Raw genomic sequence first — 18,948 nt, 5'->3', positions numbered from 1 at the left:
ACTGGGGCCACATCTGGTTAGACGATGGGAGCCCGCCGCCGCTCCCGACAGCGAGCGAACGCGGCAGGCCAGGGGTCACTGGGTCACTGCGCTTATCAAACAGTCGGCAGCGGGGTCTTGGCCAGAGCGGCGGCGGTGCGGAAGAGCGGCGAGGACGGACCATCTGTCATTTTCACTGTAGACGCTCGACATCAGACGCAGCCACGCCGGCCGTAAAGCTTTATGAGTGTTTCTGCTGGGCTTCCTCGACTCCCACCGCATTCATCAGGCAAGCGCCACGTCTGTTTTTCCTCCCCCCCCCCCCCCTCCACCCCAACCTCCCCTACAGCTTCTCAGACTCAGATTTTTTTTTTTTTTTTTTTTCCAGCTCCAAAACAGTTGCTTGGTGTTCCGCGCCACCTTTCCTCAGCCCGAGTCTTTATTGGACGGCTTCTTTGTTTATTCTGGCCCATTAAATATGGAGAGAAAAAGGTGCTTCGGTGCATATTTCTAAACCCTCTGCACACCCTCCCCCTCTCCCCTCTTTCACTCTCTCTGCCCCTCTCCGCCTTCCATCTCTGTCATTTACTCTTTTCTCACTTTCTCTCCTCCATCCCCCCCCCCACGGATTCCCCAACTGCACCACAACACCGTTAACAGACGTGCCCCGACAGATTTACAGCCGTCGTCCTTCCATTGGCCGCCAGCGTGACAGGCAAGATTTAACGCTGCCTCCTCATTGGCCGAGGCCGGACAGGTTAATTTACGGGTGCGCTGTGATTTGATGCCTCCCGCCTTTGAAGTGAGTTACGGCTCTGTCGCTTATAGGACACAGAAACGGTGTCAGGTTGCAATCGTAAAAATCTTATCCCTGAAGCGGGGAGGGGGGTTGGGGGGGGGGGGGTGGCACTCGAGTATAATAGTCTTGACGTCATGACAGAAGGGACCTTCTCGCCAGCTGAGTGGAGGAGCAGCAGAAAATGACGGGTGTTTAGTCGAAAATCTTTGGCGTGGTTTGCGCACGATCTTGGCGCGCTGCGAAAAAAGAAAAAAAAAGAAAAGAAAAGAAAAAAGAAAAAAGAAAAGACAACGGGCTTCGTAATGAACCTGGCAACAACGCTGCCTTTCAATGCGCAGGGTTTTCCAACTGTTTGGTTGTTTTTTTTATGTTTGTTTGCGCGCACACCCTTTCTTTTTCCTCCACCGTCCTCTGATAAACAAAGACTCTCGTTGACCGTGGGGGTGAAAAGGTCAGGAGTAAATCACGCATGCACAGCATCGCGGATCGTCCTCAGCCAAGTGCCAAAGTCACTTTGGCCTTCTGACTGCCGCGCACCCGCCGCGGCCCCCGCCATTCGTGCAACGGCCTAATCTATCTGCAGCCTATCTCTTCATCAGCCTGACAGTCGGAGCTGACAGGAGGGAGACGGGTGAGAACGTGGCCCCGCAGCTGCCTTCATCCGCAGAAATACCCAAGGGTTAAAAAAAAAAGAAAAAAAAAAGAAAGGAAAAAAAAAGAAGCCCCGACCCTTCGCTGCTCCTCCTGGATATCAAATCCTTCCCTTCACTCTTTCACTTCACACCCGAGGTCGTCTGCTAAAGTGGAAAAGCCTCCGGAGTGAAGACGAGCCGAGGATCAGCCCTGTCACGCCACCTTGCACCAGCGGAGCGCAATTACACAAGTGACCTTCCGGTGACCTTGATAAGTTTGGGGGTGACTCTGGGTGCCTCCTGACAAAGGTCCATGCTGGGGAGAGAAAACAGGTTTCACCTCTCTTCCACTGACATGATCCCCGTGACCTCGTGGGAGCCACGGATGCTGCGTGAAGATTTGTTGCGAGAGTTTTGGGAGAAGTGCATCAGTCAAACCCCTCGCGTTGCTGTGATTCCCTCTTTCTTCATGGAAACACAGTTGTTTGTTTTGTTTTTTTTGTTTTCCTGCCATACACTGTCACATATATGTGTACACACACACACACACACACACACACGCGCGATATGAAGGTTGTATTATCAGCACAGATGAAGATGAATGCGCAGCCTGATATTTAGCATCCCTGAGAGCAAAATATGGAGCCTGTGGTCTCGGCTCGGTCCAAACGAGCCTCAACAAGCTGTGAATTAATAGGATGGCACGCGGCCAAGGCATGTTCACGTGGCTGTCGAGGCTGGACGCACCTCAATGGAAGCGGGGGCCCTTTGGCAGGTGTCGAGCCCGCCAACGGCAACGTGGACGACAATCTGTGGCCGAATAAATCTCAACAACAAGGTCCTACACGACGGATTTGTGCATGTAGCTGACAACTTAGCGTATTTTAGCATTTGGCAGGGGTACGTGAGGCGAAGCAGCCCGCCCACTGTGCGAGGCTGTCCCACTGGGGTGACGGTTGGGATAGGATAAATGTGAAGACGATTGCAATTTACAATATGGAACAGTGCGTAGGATTTTTGGAGAAATGAGACAGTAAACATTGTGGTGGGACAGCCCGTTCCCCAGCACACAGTAGAGTGAAGCTGTCGTTTCCAGAGACACGAGATGCTTCAGTAAGGCAATGACAGAATTTACAAAAGAAAACAATACTGTCACGATAAGGTGGTGGAGCAGGAAACCTTTGGCATTTAATTGCACAACCTGAACGTCTTCCTTTTTTTGACTTGCATTTTTTCAAAAGTAAGGCTGCCAAATGATGAAAAGATATGCGTTGAGGATAATTTAAATTTAGGACAATCATAGTATACAACTTGTCCAAGGAGACCAGTCAGACGTTTTGATGTTTTATCAAAGTACGAGGCAAAGTAATCTAACCAGGGGACAGCAATTAAAAAATATCCAATAAAAACAGTGTCACGCGTTTGAAATTGGTCCAGTCTCGCTCTCGTTCCTCAGTTGAGATCTTTTGTTATGAGAGGGATTGAAGTCCCATGGATACGCTCACTATTTTGGAAGCATTGCTAAGCTGGCACCACAGATTCTGGGCTCAAAGCCTCCCAGACAGCTGGAAAACTCCTCCGCTGGACCCAGCCGCTCTTTCATTTCCCCGCTCGGCGCTCCGTCTCCGAGGATGTCCTCCAGTCAAGTAACGCCAGACCAAGATTTAGCACCATACATAATTTATTTTGAATAAGGGCTCACCCGTATTAGAGAATATTACAATATTTTTCAACTGTTAATAAGTAATGTGCTCGTGCTTTCACTTCTCATTGTGTCAGAGGACAGCCCAGATTTACGACCAGGACTTTTGTACATTATTCACGCAAACATCGAGGAGGTCTGATGAACCAAAGTCGACATTTTTTTACACTCACGTACGATGGAATTATTATTTGCCAAAAGACAAGAATGATCAAAGTTCTTTACACCCATGAATCGGAACAACTCAAATGAAGGTGTTTATTTTACACCACTTTACTTTCACCCTACTGTTTTTTGTTTTTTTTTGGGACATCTGGAATTCCGCTTGCCTTCAAAATGGTCTGCGTCTCTGTCTGACGATGTGCTCAGCGAGACGTCTGCGAGAGGTGGTGAGCGAGCCGTGCACAGGGGCTGAAATTTTAATGATGAGCAGCGGCGGTGGCGGGCTCGCTGACGGCCATGTAACACCTCAGACAGCTTAAATATCACCGCTAATTAACACAGAGAGGTGGGCTGTCACGGCCCTGATGGATGCTCGGGTGCTTTGGCCTCGCAGTTGCTTTATTAATCACGGCGGCTGAGATGAAAAGGCTCTCCCGCACCTCGGGGAGTGGGAGATATAGCCGCGGCCACTGTTCAGGGAGGCGGGTGAGGAGGTGGGGGTGCGGAGGTCCAATCGGCTTCCTTGGAGCCGCTGTGATGTATTTGATCCAAATATTTGTGGGTGACACGCGCGCTTCCCGCTTCCCGCCTCCCGCCTCCTGCCCCTGACGCTTTGCTTTGGCTCACCTCTCCACCGCCTCCCGTGTTTACTCAGCCTGGGCGTTTGCAGCCTGCTCTGATTTACTGTTTGTTGAGGGAATTTCTGTTTGCAGCCCCCCCCCTTCCTTCCGCCTACTATCTCGCACCCCGGTGACAGGGGAGGTGAGTGTAGCTGTCTCCCTGGACCGAGCCGAGCCGAGCCGAGCCGAGCCAGGTCCATACTTCACCTCCGGGCTCCGCAGGCCCCTGATCACTCTGTCGCGCCGGGATGATTTCGAGCCCAGATGATTTTAGCACTTTGTGTATGAAGATGGAGTGTCATCTCCTCCAGCACCACCACCACCACCACCACCACCACCTTTACTCCCCTCCTTTCGGTATCCTCCTCCCCATCCACCTCACTTAAGGAGGTCCATTGTTAAGTGCCGCGGGCCTGTGGGTGCTGTAAATCAGGATGCAAGAGGGAGGGGATGTCTCCCACGGGAGAGCGCGCACGCTCCCAGCAGCCCTCTGGGCTGAGCTCATCCCCCGTCTATCCTAATGCTTTAACCAAGGCGTGGGGTCAATAGCAAAGAGAAAAGGTGCCAAAGGGTGTGATCTGCACTTCCGAGCACAGGACTGATGTGGCAGCAGCCACGCACGGCAAGTATGATCACGGCCTTTATGGAGAATGTGGGCATCGGCTGTCACAACTCTTCCCCCGCCTTGGATAAAAACGGAAGGGCTTCCTGAGAAATACAGCACTTTGTCGCTGACTCAATGACCGCTTTTATGAGAATGGTATGTCTCTCAATTCTCTTTGAGACGTGCAAACTCACTCACACTTTGCAGTTTGCAAGAGTCTACCTCTCACCAAAACCCCTCTCTAGGTGAGAGGCAGGCTGCTGGTCGCACCAAGTAATGAGGCTCCAGATGCAACACGGCTGAGTTAGCTACTAAAGTGGAGGACATCCCCCTCTTGTGGTACTGAGAGGGCTTTGTTTTAAAAATGCACCTATTCCCGCATGTTTATTTATTTATTCTCGTCAATGACAAATAATCAATTTGGTTTTTCCTGAAAATCTGATCCGTCGGCTACACTTTACAAGGATACATATTTTTTTTCTTATTCCTGCTTTCACCTTCTAGTAGTGTCAGTAGTATAAAATCTCACCTTTTCAAACAATAGCAAAGCAAAGCTGCTAAAATGTGAAGCTATTTGAAGTGAAAGAGCAATTTGATAAATTACAGAGCAATTTGATAAAAATTTAAAACTAAATGCGCCTTTTACCTGCATGATGTTTCTGTTATGGATCTAATGGTTTTCCTGGAGATATTCTTGCTTGAGGCACAACATATTGATTATGGCTATGATTGTTAAATCTGGGCATAAGCAGTTACAGTCATAAAGAAGAGTTCAGCGCAGACTTTGCTAAAGATTTGCATGGTCGTCGATGCCATCTGCTGGCACAGTTGACACACTGCACACAGTACATGGAGAAACTAGGCCGGCGTCGGTAAATGCATTTATTTTCTTATTCTTTGACAAAAAATGGTTCTTTTGAAGTACTTTTTCCTAACTTATGAGAACATACTGACGTTACGGGCAAGATTCTTTCTACATAGAGTAAAGGAAAAGTCAAATTTGGATCTAACAATAAGGACGGATGCTATAGACGATGCAAACAGTGAGAACTTGTCTAAAAGTGTGACAGCTTTATTGAGACATGGGGCCCTAAACGTCCATCACACATTCCATAGCACAGCATGACTGACTGAGCTGAAATCGATACCACTTTCCCCCTGAAATGAACAAAACGAGGGGACTCACAAAATAGTCTTTACCAAAACAAAAGTATCACAAGATCCTCTGACAAATACATGCAAATGAAACCCAAAGTACGCTAATGAAGGCTGCTGATGAAAGAGCAGCTCATACTTCCGATAAGCAAGTTGAGGGTCGACTTGCTACACAAATCAGCTGTCGTAAGAAAATCACTATACAAAGGATAACTTTGATTTTCTCTTGGAGCTTAGGTCCAGTACATACTATTCTCTACACCTAAAACAGTTCAAATATATATACTGTATATATATTAACTTCATATAAAGTCAGTGATGGGCCCCAAAAATCGCTCAAAACAATCTAAAACTCTGACAGAAACCGAAGTACCAGTCTACAATAAAACCCGTCTACGAGTGAGCGCTAACATCATCGGGCCAGTGTTTACAGTCGCGTTTCGCTGCCAACATCTCTCAGTCCGACACAGTGCGAACCGACGTGAAACAAAAGCCCCCGCTGGGACCATAAACCCCTCCCCCTGTGTACAATTTGGCACCTTCACTGAAGATGCTGGTGGAGGAAGTGGAGGTGAAATGAGATGGCACTGTGTTCGGGTAACATTCAAGCAGGTCGAGACGGAGGAGAGCCCGAGAGGGCTGTTTGTACACTGAAGTGTCTGGACTGGTGGGGACTGTTGGGGGGAAACGCAGAGTTAAACCTTCAGACATCACACTGCCTCAGTCCCACTCACACTAATGCTTTTAATGTTCAGAGGAATCTAACAGTACAAAAGAGTATGGAGAGAAAAAAAAAAGGACAGAAGGTCTTTTCAATAAATGGAGAGACATTTAAGCAATGATTTCAAAGGGACATTTCACCCTAAATTGAAATTTCACACATTTAGTACTCAACACCATGCTGATGAAGGTTCTGGTGGCCATCTCCAGTGAGGTCAATATACTTCTAGGCTTCCATTGCAGCAAATCGAGTGGAGTCATTTCCCTCCAGGAAACTCCAGAATATGGGTGTGTAGATTTAAAGACTGTCACCAGGGAGGTCATCAACATGGGAAGATAATAAATTTGTCAAGTTTCAATTCTTGGTGACTAAACCCTTCAAAGTGATGAGAACTATTACATGAGCACTCCAGAAAACATAAAAAAATGACTTTTTCTTTAAAACAAAACCATCTAGCTCCTTTTACTGTCACTTCTAAAACCCCTCAAAATGTGTGGTCAAAGATCTTCTAAAAAGCTAAATTAATACTATCAGGTCTGCATGAACAAAAGAGTGTGACAACATTTAGTGTTTTCAGAGATCACTGACTGGCTGATACTGGATAAATAGCTTGTGGGGGGGGGGGGGATTTTGGATTTAAGACTTTTGGATTAAAATGAAGGCTTGAATATGACTTTTAAAAAAAAAGGATGACTAGTTTTTAAATGTCACATCTAATGGGTTTCTTCCACGTTTAGGTCAGAAATCCAAAGGTTTTAGTTTTGATACCAGACATGTTTACAAACACAACACCAACAGTTTTAGATAGGAGGCTAATTACTAGCTTACGTGACCGTGGAGCACAAGTCTCTTGTGATTGTTCGCTTTAACAGCAGTGGCTGGTACGTGACATCTAAGAAGGTGCTGCATTACCATGCAGTCACACTCTGTTCAGTCAGTCAGTCCCCTCACAGCAGATAAAACCAGGTGCCTTTTCACTCTGTTATTGCAGTAACACCACGACCAGGTGTCCAGTGCTTTGTCCGTCCCATTTGCTTTTCCTAACCAATGTTACAGCAGATAAAAAAAGAAAAAAAAGAAAAAAAAGAAAAAGAAAAAAAAGACACAAAATAAAATACAAAAATCCCGTGTCACAACAGGAGCTGATGAGAGAAAACTAAAGTTTTGGTAGCGTTTGGGCTAAGTTGTCTGCAGTAATGTTGAGCTCTAATGTGCGGCGTCAGCCCACGGAGCTGCAACCTGCTGCTACCTCCAGGGTCTCTGTGGGAAGCCGAGTGTCAGACAGTCAGACGGTTGTTGGAAGGCTGTAGGGGGCTCCAGGAAGCAGTATGGGCAGGTGTATCCTGTGAGTACTGGTTTTCCTCTTTGCTCACCCCAACTGTACATAGCCGCCGGTGTCTCAGCAGCCGGTCTGTCCGTGAGAAGTTCTGGGTCGCAGACAGAGAAAAGTGTGGGTGTTTAGCCGGCGGCACAGAACTCGGGGTTTAGTCATCGTCTCTGGCAGCTGTAATGAAAGAATGTCTTCCTAACCTGATGGCAGCGATCACACTGGTACGGCTTCTCTCCGCTGTGCACCCTCTTGTGTCGGTCCAGGTGGTAGCGCTGGATGAAGCGCATGTCACATGCATCGCAGGCAAATGGCTTTTCTCCTAAGTCAGAATCAAATTCAAAAGAATTAAAAATGCATTTTAGATTCACAAAATGTCACAGAGGTGTGAACAACGCACTGAAGAGAGCAGAATTACTTTAAAACTCTTCTTAATGGACTTGCTGAACAAATGTTAGCCTTCAAATGACTGAAAATGAATTGTGCGCATCGTCTTTGATTGCAGCCCTAGAGACTAACGGGCCTCACCTGTATGTGTGAGTATGTGCCGCTTGAGGTGGTAGCTGCTCCTGAAAGCGCCGTAGCAGTGGTCACAGATGAAATTCTTCTGGACTTTCAAGGAAAGGTCATCATCCATGTCCATCGGTGGAAGTATGTGCTTTAAACGAAAAGAAAAAGAAAATATTCATCTGAAATGGATCCGGGTTTGTTTGTTTAAAAGCAACAAAGACAGCCATGCAATAATCCCTACCTCCACCTTTTCCTTGACTTTGTGGGATGATTTTTTGTGCTTCTTTTTAGGTTGCATATTCTGGTTTGCCTGAATGTCCTTCCCATCCAGTAGCCGGGATGAGTGATAATCTCCGTCTTTTCTGATCAACTGTTAAGAGAAATAGAAAAACAAGAGGATGCGCCGCAGGTCATTTGTAAACCCAGAACACAATCAGATCCCATTTTGATCAATTTGGAACTGAAAGTTTTTTTCTAGGATAAATTGTAGTAGGTGCACACAATCTTAATCTGTAAAAGATACATGTATTCACCCTTTTGGCGTCATTTTGCGACCAAAAGTCAATGGATTCTCCTCAATAGTCTTCTCCAAATGATCTTACCAGGGGTGGACAGGTCCCAGTAGATGCATGGCCCATGTGGCTGTGGTGGGGTTGTCCATGATGGGACTGGTGACCGTGGTGGCTGTGGCCATGCTGCGTGTGGTGGCCCTCAGAACTGGCCCTGTGACCTTGACCCAGCTGTGATGACATCCTCTTCTGGCCCGGGATGTTGTTGGCTTGCATGAGGGCCATGCTAGACAACACTGCCTCGCAGCCCAGCAACCCAGCCTGGCAAAACAAACCGCATGTCAGGGAAGTATAAGAGGGGCCTTGTGGGACTCCTCACACAGGCAAGGAGTTAGGGGAGGGAGAGCGGGGCTGAATAATGGGAGGAACAGAGAAATGCACTGGCATCATGGCTGTGATTCTGGAGATGAGGAGACTTCCACTGACCCATTTCATATGGTCTCGAACAGAGTTGTTGGAATGGTGTGTCATCGCCGTTGTTTGAATGCGTGTGTGTTTGGGGGGGAACGGGGGGTGCTTCAGTCAGGATTAGGGAATAACAGAAGAGACCAAACCCACCCAAATCATCAGGGGCCAAAGCCTGAAAGTGAAGTGACAGTGAAACATTTTTACATCTGCAAACTAGAAGCTGGGAAACCAGACCAAAATCACCAATTCTGGACCAGATGTGTGGAGTTAATGTCAGGCATAAATTCCCCAATGGTTTGGTGAATGCTGAGTCCGTAGTAAATGAGTGAGCCAAGGATTTAGGCATGAACATAAAGCAATGAGACAAACCAATGCAAAAACAAACAAACATAAAAAAAAAAAACCCTAAAAAAAAACCCAATGCAACATATGCTTCCAAAGACATGGTAGACAGTGTTTAAATATTTGCGTCATATGAGAAGTGAAAAACTTGCTAAACTGGTGCAGTGGATTCCCTCTGAGAGAGGAATGTGCACCACTGTATCAGTCTAACACACACTCGGGTCAGGGCTGCACAATATATTAACAATTGAGTTGTATTAAAAAAAAAATCAACAAAGTACAAGCAAGTGCAAACACGTCTAAATAGCCTCGTGGAAATCAAATGACGTTTGTTGATAATCCGGTTAGAGCAGAAGTGTAAATGACAGTGAAGCAAGTTTGCAGTCATTAAAATCCGAACCAGCCTGATGCCCCATGTTGTTTCAGACAAAAGGGGTAACAGGGGTGCTTCAGTCAGGTAAATGAACGGACGTCAATAACTAAATAATATAATCTCCCGCGCCCCAAAGCGATTCAATTGATTTTCAATTCAATTTGATTTGGGAAACTAACTTTGAGACAGAAAATCACTTAAACAACGACGTGAATTTCCACCCGACTGTTAAAGAAAGCCACATCTAGCATTAGGCATACTGTAGCATCTCGCGTTAGCGTTAAATAGATAGCTAATATGAATAGAGAGCGCGAGAGCAATTAATCCTAATTATTATTCATTAAAAAAAAGGGAATGTAAGAAATCGCGTTCGATCAACTGCGACGTGTTTTGAAGGTGAGCATGTGATCTGTAAACAGCAACCATTGCATCTATTTTATCGCAAAATGTAGTTTAAAGCTAGCAGTAGCTAGCTAACGGCTGACTCCCAAATGCGCCGGACTCCCCGCTGAAATTTTTTCGGCGTCGTTCGAAACACATCGACTGCGTTTCTCTCCACCAATACGTTCTTTGGGAACGTTCGTGCTAGAATAACGATATAACATCGTGAAACGACTCGTATAAGCCGAAGTGGTCGCTAAGCTGCAGTTTTGGTTATGGGACAACTCTTGTGTGATTGAACCCCCACCCCCTGCCCCAGACAACACAACAACAGCCAGGCAGGCAGGCAGGCAGGCAGGCAAGGGTGTGCAGGCTCCGCGCCGAACACACAGCTACATCCCGCTCACTCGCAGCTGCGTCAAACAGACGAGAGGCGACGAAAAACAAGCTTTAGAGCTCGGAGAAGAAACACCCCTTGGTATCACCATCTTACCTTTAATTTTAAGAGTTTGGCGGATTAATATTTCTTGTAGCACTTCCAATTTTTTTTCTCAGTTTACAAACACTGACAGGAAACGCCACCGGAAGTTCTCACCGGGGAGTGCGGGGATTGGGCAGGCGCCCTGTCACCTGACCAATGTGGACTGGTCCACTTCTGCTCCCATAATAGCGAGGGAGCTCGACCCCGGTTGTATATGTAATAAAACTTTGAAAAATAATCCAAGCAAAATTGAAACCGGTCCTCTACTCGTCATATGCGATGTAGAGTCGTCTCTGTGCATCACAGTGTGCTGGTTTCAATGTTGAAGACTCACAATGGATTGGTACACACTGCATAATTCAACTTTGAGGTGGACGAAAAAAAAAAAAAAAGAAAAAGAAAATGACACAGGATTTTGTCTTCTTCTCCCGCACAGTCAGTGTGATGTTTGGAGAGCAAGCCATTGAAAAATACCTACAGTTTTCTGATGGTAATATGTATCTAACTATGGGGCCTTTAGAATTCATGTTGCAGTAAACATACAACAACTAGGTGGTGAATGTTCAGTTTTTATTGGTCATATTGTTGAGATTATGATAACATCTAACTCTACGGTTCTTAGACAAAGGATAATAAAACACACTCTCCAGATCAAACATACCAACAAACATGTGTTATAACACATTTGAGGTTATTGCGGTCACATTTCCATACCACACCCAACTTTATAATCTTACCATATCTTCTCGACAATGTGTGTTCCATTTGGTGGTACAACATTTAGACCAGGGCTGTCAAACTCATTTTAGTTCACTGTCCACGTAGAGGAAAAATCTGTTCCCAAAGCGAGCCAGACCAGTAAAGTCATGGTATGGTAATAATAACATGAAAATAACAAGTTCCAGTTGTTTTCTTTCTTTTACTTTGTTTGTGTTCTTTGAGCACTCTGCATCTCTGTTTCGACAGAGACATTTTGGGGCAATGAGGGTAGCATTAAGCAGGTAGTATTAAGTTTGTTTGCATAGCAGAAACAATAATAAAACATCACATGGACACGTTTAGGAAGGCGGTTTCTTTGATCGAAAAATTGCAGCTCGTTTTTATACTTTGCAAAATCATCTCGCGGCCTGGAAAAACCCAGTTCGTGGGCCTGATCCAGCCCGCGGGCCTTGACACCCCTGATTTAGACATTACGTTTCAAATCCTTTTCTTAAACTCACAAATCATTTCCCAGCCTTTCAATTTCATCAAGAAAGAAGTCAACATCCTTCTGGGTGACCAGTGGAGAAAATACAACCACACGGAAAAAGTTGACTTTGTCTCCGAGGGGCTGGTACCCGACCATCATAGTGCCACTCTTCACCATGCGCTCCTTGATGATTGGAGCAACCTTTTACAGGACAAACAAACAAAACAAACAAACAAGAAGATGAGTGAGATGAGTGTCAAATTCAGAGTACCTAAAGCTTAGGGCCTAGTGAAACATTTATACTGCAAACTGCACTAGTACTAACTACAGTTAGTACCAGTGTGTTTGTGCAACATTAAAAGAACTTGATGATGATATCATATTCCATGGACTGAAACTCACTTTTGCCAGTTTTTCCCAGTCATCTGCATTTTCTTCCTTCCCCCTCATACTTGGTGGTATGAACCAGAAGCACACATTCACAAAGTCCGGCTGTATGAGAACAGTCCGAATCAGATATTACTTAATAAGATATTGCAGAGGAAAAATCGATTCACCTTCAGAATGTTTTAAGCACTGCCTCACCTTCCACAAAAGATGGAACCCCTCTCGTTTCTCCATCTGCTCCAGCAAATATCTGCAGGACAGTTTCATGTTTTTTATTTTAATTTAGAAGACATTTATTGTTCCCGACCATTCAGTATTGAAAGCAATATCAAAAATAATAAATAACACTTGAGCTGATACGCACTACATATCACACTACATATCTACTTGCTTGTCACGCACCTCACATGAAGGAAGGCTCTGTCCACACGCTCCGCTAAGCCCAGCGTGCCGACGGCTTTCCACATCAACCACAACTTCAGACAGTCTACCTTGCGACTGCACTGCACCGACTTGTCGCCGATGTCCAGATTAGTGTCGTAGAATTTGTCTTGCTGGAATAGGTAGGTGGCGCTGGCACTGTGACATCGCTTTAACAAGTTCTAAGGAGAAAGAAAAGGCCTGTCAAATATTTTTATGAAGCAACAAAAAACAAAAAAGATGTGTTTGTAGTTTCTGAATCTAGGAATCCAAACCGTGGTGTCTCTCAGCAGCAGGATGGAACACTGCAGGCCAGCCACCAGCATCTTGTGTGGGTTCCAGGCGACGGAATTAGCCCTTGATATGAACACAATGGCAGTCAGTTACACTGACTCTTCAACAGCCAATATGTTTGCTATCTTAACATTAAAATAATACACGTGTCTGGCACCCATGTCTGCACCTTTCAACCCCTTTCATCAGATGTCTGTGTTGCTTGGAAACAAGCACACTCCCTCCCCAGGCAGCCTGAAAAACAAGACTTTTTCCTATCTCTCTCTCTTTTTTTTTAATTTTTTTTTATCACAGACCAAATGCAAACTGAGGAAAACTGCGTCCTCCGCATGAATGACTCACGTCAACATGCATCCACAGGTTGTGTTTCTCACAAACATCTGCAATGCGGTCCAGCGGGTCGAAGGCACCCTGCACTGTGGACCCGGATGTGCAGCTAACAAGAAACGGCACGGCACCCTGACAAAACAGGGAATGAGGTGAGGATGCTATCTCACAGGGTCATGACGGACGTGTTTTTATAGCCACCACTGCAGGGACAAAACACACTACTCTTGCCCTCAGAAAACTAGAAGAAATGATTTGCAGAGAGAGTTGCATATGTTTGCGTTACGCAAGTGGGGGTGAGTTAACTCACCTCAGATTTTGACAGCTTTATCTTTTCATCCAAGTCCTCTGCAATCATACGGCCTCTAGAGTGCACATGTTAGAATAAATTAGACGACATATGTAAGGAGGAACTCTGCAATTAAATACACTGAAGATACAGGCTACAGTTATCCATGGTAAAGAAAACACCTTTTTATATTGTCCATTGCTTGTGTTTTAAAAAACACCAGCGATATCACAGTGACACGGTAAAAAAAACACACAAATAATTTTAAAATTGTTAAACTAGTGATTAAAATTTGTACTATATCAGACTGATAAAGTTTTATTTTCAATGTATTTTGCACTTCCTTTGTAATCAAACATACGCACCGGTGGTAAAGGTGCTCAAGACTCTGATGATTATCTGTTAACATATCATTGCTCTATTAAAGTTTGTCTGTGCTTTCTTTACCGACAGTTTTAAGCTGTAGTTTTATCTCTAGTAATGACAAGTGACACACTACCCATCATCCACTTTCACAACGATGACGTTGTCCGTCCCAATGCCTAGAAAGGCCGCCCCTTTCTGCACAGAGTAATGGCTCTGGGAGGACATAAGGATAGAAACAAACAAAAAAATCTCTGAACATTTTTCAAGGGGAGCTGCGTCCTTCAGATAGGCAGTATTTGGCAAATGTTGTTTACCTGTGAAGATGTGAAAACGGTAAGTCGAGGGAGGTTCCACAGCCCTCGACTTTTCACATCTGGGAACATCTGGTAGCGTGCCAGGTTCATTGCATACATGTTGGAGGTTGACCCCCCAGGACAGAACAGCCCGTCGCCCTCTGCCCAGCCAACCAGCTGCCGCAACCCTTTCAGAACCTCAGCCTCCATCAACACAAACACTGGGGCCACCTCGTAGGTGAAACTGAGACACACACATTGTTACTCTTTGATTATTATCATTTTTTTTAGTAGGGGGTCAAAACAGTGAATGAAAAGCAATACTTTTCCAGCCTCACAGGTTAGTGTTGAGGGCTTCACTGAGAAATCTTCCAGCCAAGGCATGATAGTCGACCCCGCCATACTGCTGATTAAAAAAACGTGGGTGACCTGAAACAAAAGTGTGTCTTGTCGTAAGTGTGCGGCATTCAATCGGTTCAAATGTGCCACCTGCACTCAGCCTCACTTGTCTTGACGCTGTACTTGGCGACATCTTTCACTCGCTGAAGCACCTGATGTTGCGGCTCTCCCACCTCTCTCAGTGCCAGGTCCAACAGCTGAGCCAGATCATTTGGCTCCTTCCACTCACAAACCTGCAAGAAGAAAAGCTGCGTTCAGCGACACGCTTGCGTCGTGGAGACATTTGAGAGGCTATTGTGATTGCAGGCTTTCCCCCACCCCCCCCAGACCTTATGATTGACATCTGTGCCATTGCAAAGGACCTCCTCCACAATGATTTTAAAGGCTTCGTTCAAGAAGAGTTGCCCCTCCGCGTGATCAATAAGAGGTTTACTCAGGTCTTGAAGGCAGGTCGGTTCCTCTGGCTGCCTGTCTGCTGAGGTCAGAACAGTTAAACGCATGAAGACGGCGCACGTTATTTTTGAAAACGCACATACTTACGTGAAGTTGTGTTTTCCATTCTTGTGCCCCTCTGAAAGCAGCCAGAAAAGACAGCAGGAAAAAGCGCAAAGCTGCAACAGAGGGTAGTTGTAGTTAACCTTTGATCCGGAGAGTTATGCAATGTCTAAGAAGCAAGGTTTTACTGTAGGTGAGGAAGACAGGCCCATGAATCCAATCAAAGTCAAGTCAAAGTTTATTATAGCTTAAAAGAAACCTTCAGTGGGCTGCACATGCAAAACAGAAGCCAATTACAAATGAGATTATAGAATAACAAATGTATAACAAGTGAAAGGACTATGTAGAGACAATTTAATCTAAAATTTTTACAAAAACAACATTGGCACCTGTACATCAAGAGACTGTTGGTTGTCAGTGTTGTAAGGTGGGTGCAAAGTTCCCAACAGAAACCAAGATAATGGGACCCAAACATAATGTGTGAGTGATTGTTCATATATTAAGGTGTTTTACAAAAATCACAGCATTGTACATTACACAAAGAACACACACAGTGAGTACTCAGGTGCTGTGACTCCTACTGCCTGTCCTCTCTAAATGCAGACCTCTGCTGGCCAAGTGTGCATGTGCACTGCGCTGTGGGGTCGGTTGACGGCCCGCAATGTTGCATGAAGGACTTATCGGTCAAGTGCAGAGGAAAGATAGAGGAGGAGATGAAGAGCAGAGAAATGGAACTATATAAAAAGGTGTGTCTTCATGTAATGTTTTGTCACCAGGAGATTCTCAGAAAGTTTCCTTTAGTTAGGAAATTCCTAATGTATTTCCTAATGTTCCTAATGTACTTGAAGTTGCTTGTACACGTAGCCTTTAAAAACTTTATTTTATTTAATTTCAATTTAAACGATTTTTGTTACCTCGTTTTAGATAGATACCGCTGATTAATTTACGTCCTTATTGAAGTTTTTTTTTATAATTAATATTCTTTGTTTATTTAAATGCTGTCAGTTTTTGCCCAAATGTTAATCATCTACAGAAGTCATCCAGATGAGGAAGTCCCATTGACCTTTTTAAGCATGACATGACCTGTGTTTATAATTGACTCCAATGCTATTTATGCAGTTACAAACAACATGTTGCCAAGTATTACTGTGCCAAATCATGTGGCAAAGCATTCATGGTGCTGTTTGGAGCCCGTAGGTTTTTCTATGCCACATTTCAGCCGAAGGTGCCTGTTACATGGCATGTAGTCCAAAAATCTGTGCTGTGAATGAAAGGAATGAAACCCCTTAACATACACAGAGATCCTGAGTCATTGTGTGTGTGACTTTGAGCATTTGAATAAAAGTCTTGTGCAGACTGCTCGTTTTTGCTGTCCTCTCGCAGAATATGTAGCACCGCATGCTTGTTTTTGCGTCCAAAAAGAATTCGTACTCCGGTCACATTCAATAGTTTTTTTTTAATTACATATTTAGGTAAACAAAATGAAACATAAACACATACGTACAACTTAAAACAGATATACCATTTTAATTAAAATCACATTAAAAAAAATGAAATGTGTTTTTGATTTTGGTCTGCTTGAATAAAGACTACATTTTAAAACAATAAAACAGTGTGCCCTTTGTCCCACTAGTGGCTCAAAGGTATTTTCTCATCATTGCTAAATGCTACTTTGGTGGAAAAAAAAAACCCCTCAAGAGCAGCAAAGCATCGAAGAAGTTCTTTTTTCCAGTTCCAATACCTGAGGTGGTACTGTGACAGCGGCGGTCCTGTCACTATGCCTCCAATTGATCATGCGCCCTGGCTACTGGGCCAAGGGGAGATCCCTTTGGCCGAATGGTTAAGCGCGCATGTGGGGAGAGTCTGGGGTTCGAAGCCCGCCCGGGGCCCTCTGCGCCTTGCCACGGTACCAAACACTGCCAGCCTCAGTCACTGTCTACCAGGAATTTAATGTCGCCGATGTTCCAGTCTTCCTGACAGAGTAGGGAGTGCAGGTTGGCAGCGGTGGCCTTCTCCCTCTGCTGGGCACACCAGCAGCGCAGCATAGCAAACACCCGCTCCACGTGGAGTGAATTGTCCTCCTCGATATGCTCCAGCTTCACAGATGGGATGTTGAGGGCCATTCTGCCGATCTCCTTCCAAGATCGACCGATGACACGGGCCACACTCATCAGCTGCTTCTCCTTCACTAAAGATGGGCCTTTCAGCGAGACAGAGATCAATTAAGTAAACAATGTTTTGTCAACTACGTATCCATGTATCTATCTATCAAAGTGTGCATAAATGCACTGTAACTCACCACTACTGCGGTTCACTTTTGGTGGAATTTCCTCCTCCGAATCTGCTGTTTTTCTTCTTTTTCTTCTCTTCTGCGGTCTTTTTCTCAGTGTTTCTTCTGCTCTCCTCCACGTTTCTTGCTCTTGCAATTCATTCAGTCTTGGAAAGGTTTCCTGCAGGTCCTTGTCCTTCAGTAGTTCCAAAAAACCCTGTGCTGGCTTAGGCCCCCGCTGGATGATATGATCCAGCAAGTCTGTCACTTTCTCAGTAGGAGTATGGCATGCTTTCACCTGCTGGTAGCCGGGACGGGAGAGCAGATGGCGAGAGTGGGCGTGCTGCAGGACAAAGTCTGCATCAGCACTGAGGATGTCTATGAGCCGGACCTTCTGGGTTCTGAGGAGCCTGGTGTTGGGGTCTGATTCCTCTGTCATGACTGGATGTCACTCATGTTGGCCAAAGGTGGTCAAGAGCGAAATAAAATAGGGTAGGTTGATTACGCAGCAGACCAATCGCAGTTCACGTTTAGATGCTTTTGACTCAACATTTTTTAGTGCTCTGACTGATAAATTCACATTAAATTAAAATCAATAAAATTCAAAACAAACAAGTTACATTTCAGGCTGCTGGAATGAAGGTAAATGCTGTATCATTTAGTCAGAAATGGAAGAAATCAAGTCATTTTACTACTTGCAGTAGTATGTCAAGTTATTAGATAAATGCTGCCATTTATTTTTTACTCAAACGATTGCAAATGTGATTATTCGTTATTCTCGTCTCTTTTGTTCATGTATTATAAACTTTAAAAATGAAAGATGACTCATTTCTTATGTTAACTCCTTCATATTTATAAGTTTTCGTTTGCTGAATTCAGACTGTAAACTGGATAATAACAAGAGATGATCCTCATCTTCGGTGTGTATATGCAATGCAATGCGATGCAATGCATATCATATACATGCACTGCGACGTAAGCGTGCGCCTGGAGGTTCTGTTTCAACCCATTTGTGCAAATATAGTATCACGAAAAAAACCTTAAACATTTAAATACCATGCTATTAATAACAACGTAGTCACGGCTTACTGTTGAATTCGGGCGAGGAGTCGTCTGAAGTCCTCAAACTGAAACTATTTTCTCTGCACAAAGGACACGGCATCGTTTCTTCCGGTGTTTCTGCCACCCAGCGGACGGATGACTGAACTGCAGCGACGTGTCTGGGAAACGCGTCCTCCATTGTTGCACAATGTAGAATTCAGTTTTATCGAGCCGTAGTAGCTACTGTTATTTGTTATTATCTCCGCCAGGCGGAATCCAAGGGGGGAGTTCTTGTCTTTTGTTTGTGTTCAAGTTTGCATTTTTTTTTTCCTTCAGCCTGTTTTGCATAATACTGGACCCTTCAGCCTAATATTTTTAGGCACTTTCATGGCTGAATGATGCAGGACCTCTTGT

The 18,948-nt window shown here is 44.9% G+C and overlaps 3 protein-coding genes across 5 annotated transcripts; all 3 read right to left on the bottom strand.

The window, feature by feature from the left end:
- Positions 1–5,549: 5,549 nt before the first annotated feature.
- On the bottom strand, positions 5,550–10,915 carry znf740b (zinc finger protein 740b). 2 transcript variants are annotated; one of them, XM_076041699.1, is made up of 6 exons: positions 10,778–10,915; positions 8,814–9,041; positions 8,453–8,581; positions 8,230–8,359; positions 7,905–8,023; positions 5,550–7,801 (listed from the first exon to the last, which is right to left on the bottom strand). In XM_076041699.1, the coding sequence occupies exons 2-6, from the start codon at positions 9,003–9,005 to the stop codon at positions 7,652–7,654; spliced, it is 720 nt and encodes a 239-aa protein (XP_075897814.1). In that variant the 5' UTR covers positions 9,006–9,041; positions 10,778–10,915; the 3' UTR covers positions 5,550–7,651. The 2 variants fall into 2 exon arrangements, with proteins under 2 accessions (XP_075897814.1, XP_075897813.1); XM_076041698.1 differs by lacking the exon at positions 10,778–10,915 and adding an exon at positions 9,207–9,346.
- Positions 9,241–15,479, bottom strand: csad (cysteine sulfinic acid decarboxylase). Of its 2 annotated transcripts, none has more exons than XM_076041695.1 (15): positions 15,270–15,479; positions 15,059–15,204; positions 14,836–14,962; positions 14,669–14,759; positions 14,352–14,574; positions 14,171–14,250; positions 13,693–13,747; positions 13,398–13,514; positions 13,225–13,289; positions 13,037–13,118; positions 12,744–12,943; positions 12,540–12,591; positions 12,357–12,446; positions 10,778–12,155; positions 9,241–9,360 (listed from the first exon to the last, which is right to left on the bottom strand). In XM_076041695.1, the coding sequence occupies exons 1-14, from the start codon at positions 15,286–15,288 to the stop codon at positions 11,982–11,984; spliced, it is 1,521 nt and encodes a 506-aa protein (XP_075897810.1). In that variant the 5' UTR covers positions 15,289–15,479; the 3' UTR covers positions 9,241–9,360; positions 10,778–11,981. The 2 variants fall into 2 exon arrangements, with proteins under 2 accessions (XP_075897810.1, XP_075897811.1); XM_076041696.1 differs by having other exon boundaries at positions 15,059–15,201.
- Positions 15,480–16,660: 1,181 nt separating this feature from the next.
- On the bottom strand, positions 16,661–18,556 carry LOC142898651 (uncharacterized). The gene is made up of 2 exons (XM_076041700.1): positions 17,524–18,556; positions 16,661–17,424 (listed from the first exon to the last, which is right to left on the bottom strand). Exons 1-2 carry the CDS (start codon positions 17,930–17,932, stop codon positions 17,150–17,152), a joined length of 684 nt encoding a protein of 227 aa, XP_075897815.1. The 5' UTR covers positions 17,933–18,556; the 3' UTR covers positions 16,661–17,149.
- Between the last annotated feature and the right edge of the window lie 392 nt (positions 18,557–18,948).

Source organism: Nelusetta ayraudi, unplaced genomic scaffold (assembly GCF_046127955.1).
Source record: "Nelusetta ayraudi isolate G7.1 ecotype Tasmania unplaced genomic scaffold, CSIRO-AGI_Nayr_v1 ptg000070l, whole genome shotgun sequence".
In the NCBI taxonomy this organism is placed as follows: domain Eukaryota; kingdom Metazoa; phylum Chordata; class Actinopteri; order Tetraodontiformes; family Monacanthidae; genus Nelusetta; species Nelusetta ayraudi.
The sequence above is the reverse complement of the archived record's forward strand: the minus strand, read 5'-3'. Positions and strand labels throughout refer to the sequence as shown.

Excerpts from the sequence above, each read along its gene's own strand:
- znf740b (XM_076041698.1), bottom strand. The coding sequence starts at position 9,251 with ATGACACACCATTCCAACAACTCTGTTCGAGACCATATGAAATGG. Across the intron at positions 9,042-9,206 it reads TTCGAGACCATATGAAATGG|GCTGGGTTGCTGGGCTGCGA; the intron begins GTCAGTGGAAGT and ends TTGTTTTGCCAG. Across the intron at positions 8,582-8,813 it reads CTGGGACCTGTCCACCCCTG|TTGATCAGAAAAGACGGAGA; the intron begins GTAAGATCATTT and ends TTCTCTTAACAG.
- csad (XM_076041695.1), bottom strand. Across the intron at positions 14,963-15,058 it reads GCACAGATGTCAATCATAAG|GTTTGTGAGTGGAAGGAGCC; the intron begins GTCTGGGGGGGG and ends TTCTTCTTGCAG. Across the intron at positions 14,575-14,668 it reads GAAGCCCTCAACACTAACCT|TTTCACCTACGAGGTGGCCC; the intron begins GTGAGGCTGGAA and ends TGTGTGTCTCAG.
- LOC142898651 (XM_076041700.1), bottom strand. The coding sequence starts at position 17,932 with ATGACAGAGGAATCAGACCCCAACACCAGGCTCCTCAGAACCCAGAAG. Across the intron at positions 17,425-17,523 it reads AAAAGTGAACCGCAGTAGTG|GCCCATCTTTAGTGAAGGAG; the intron begins GTGAGTTACAGT and ends TCTCGCTGAAAG.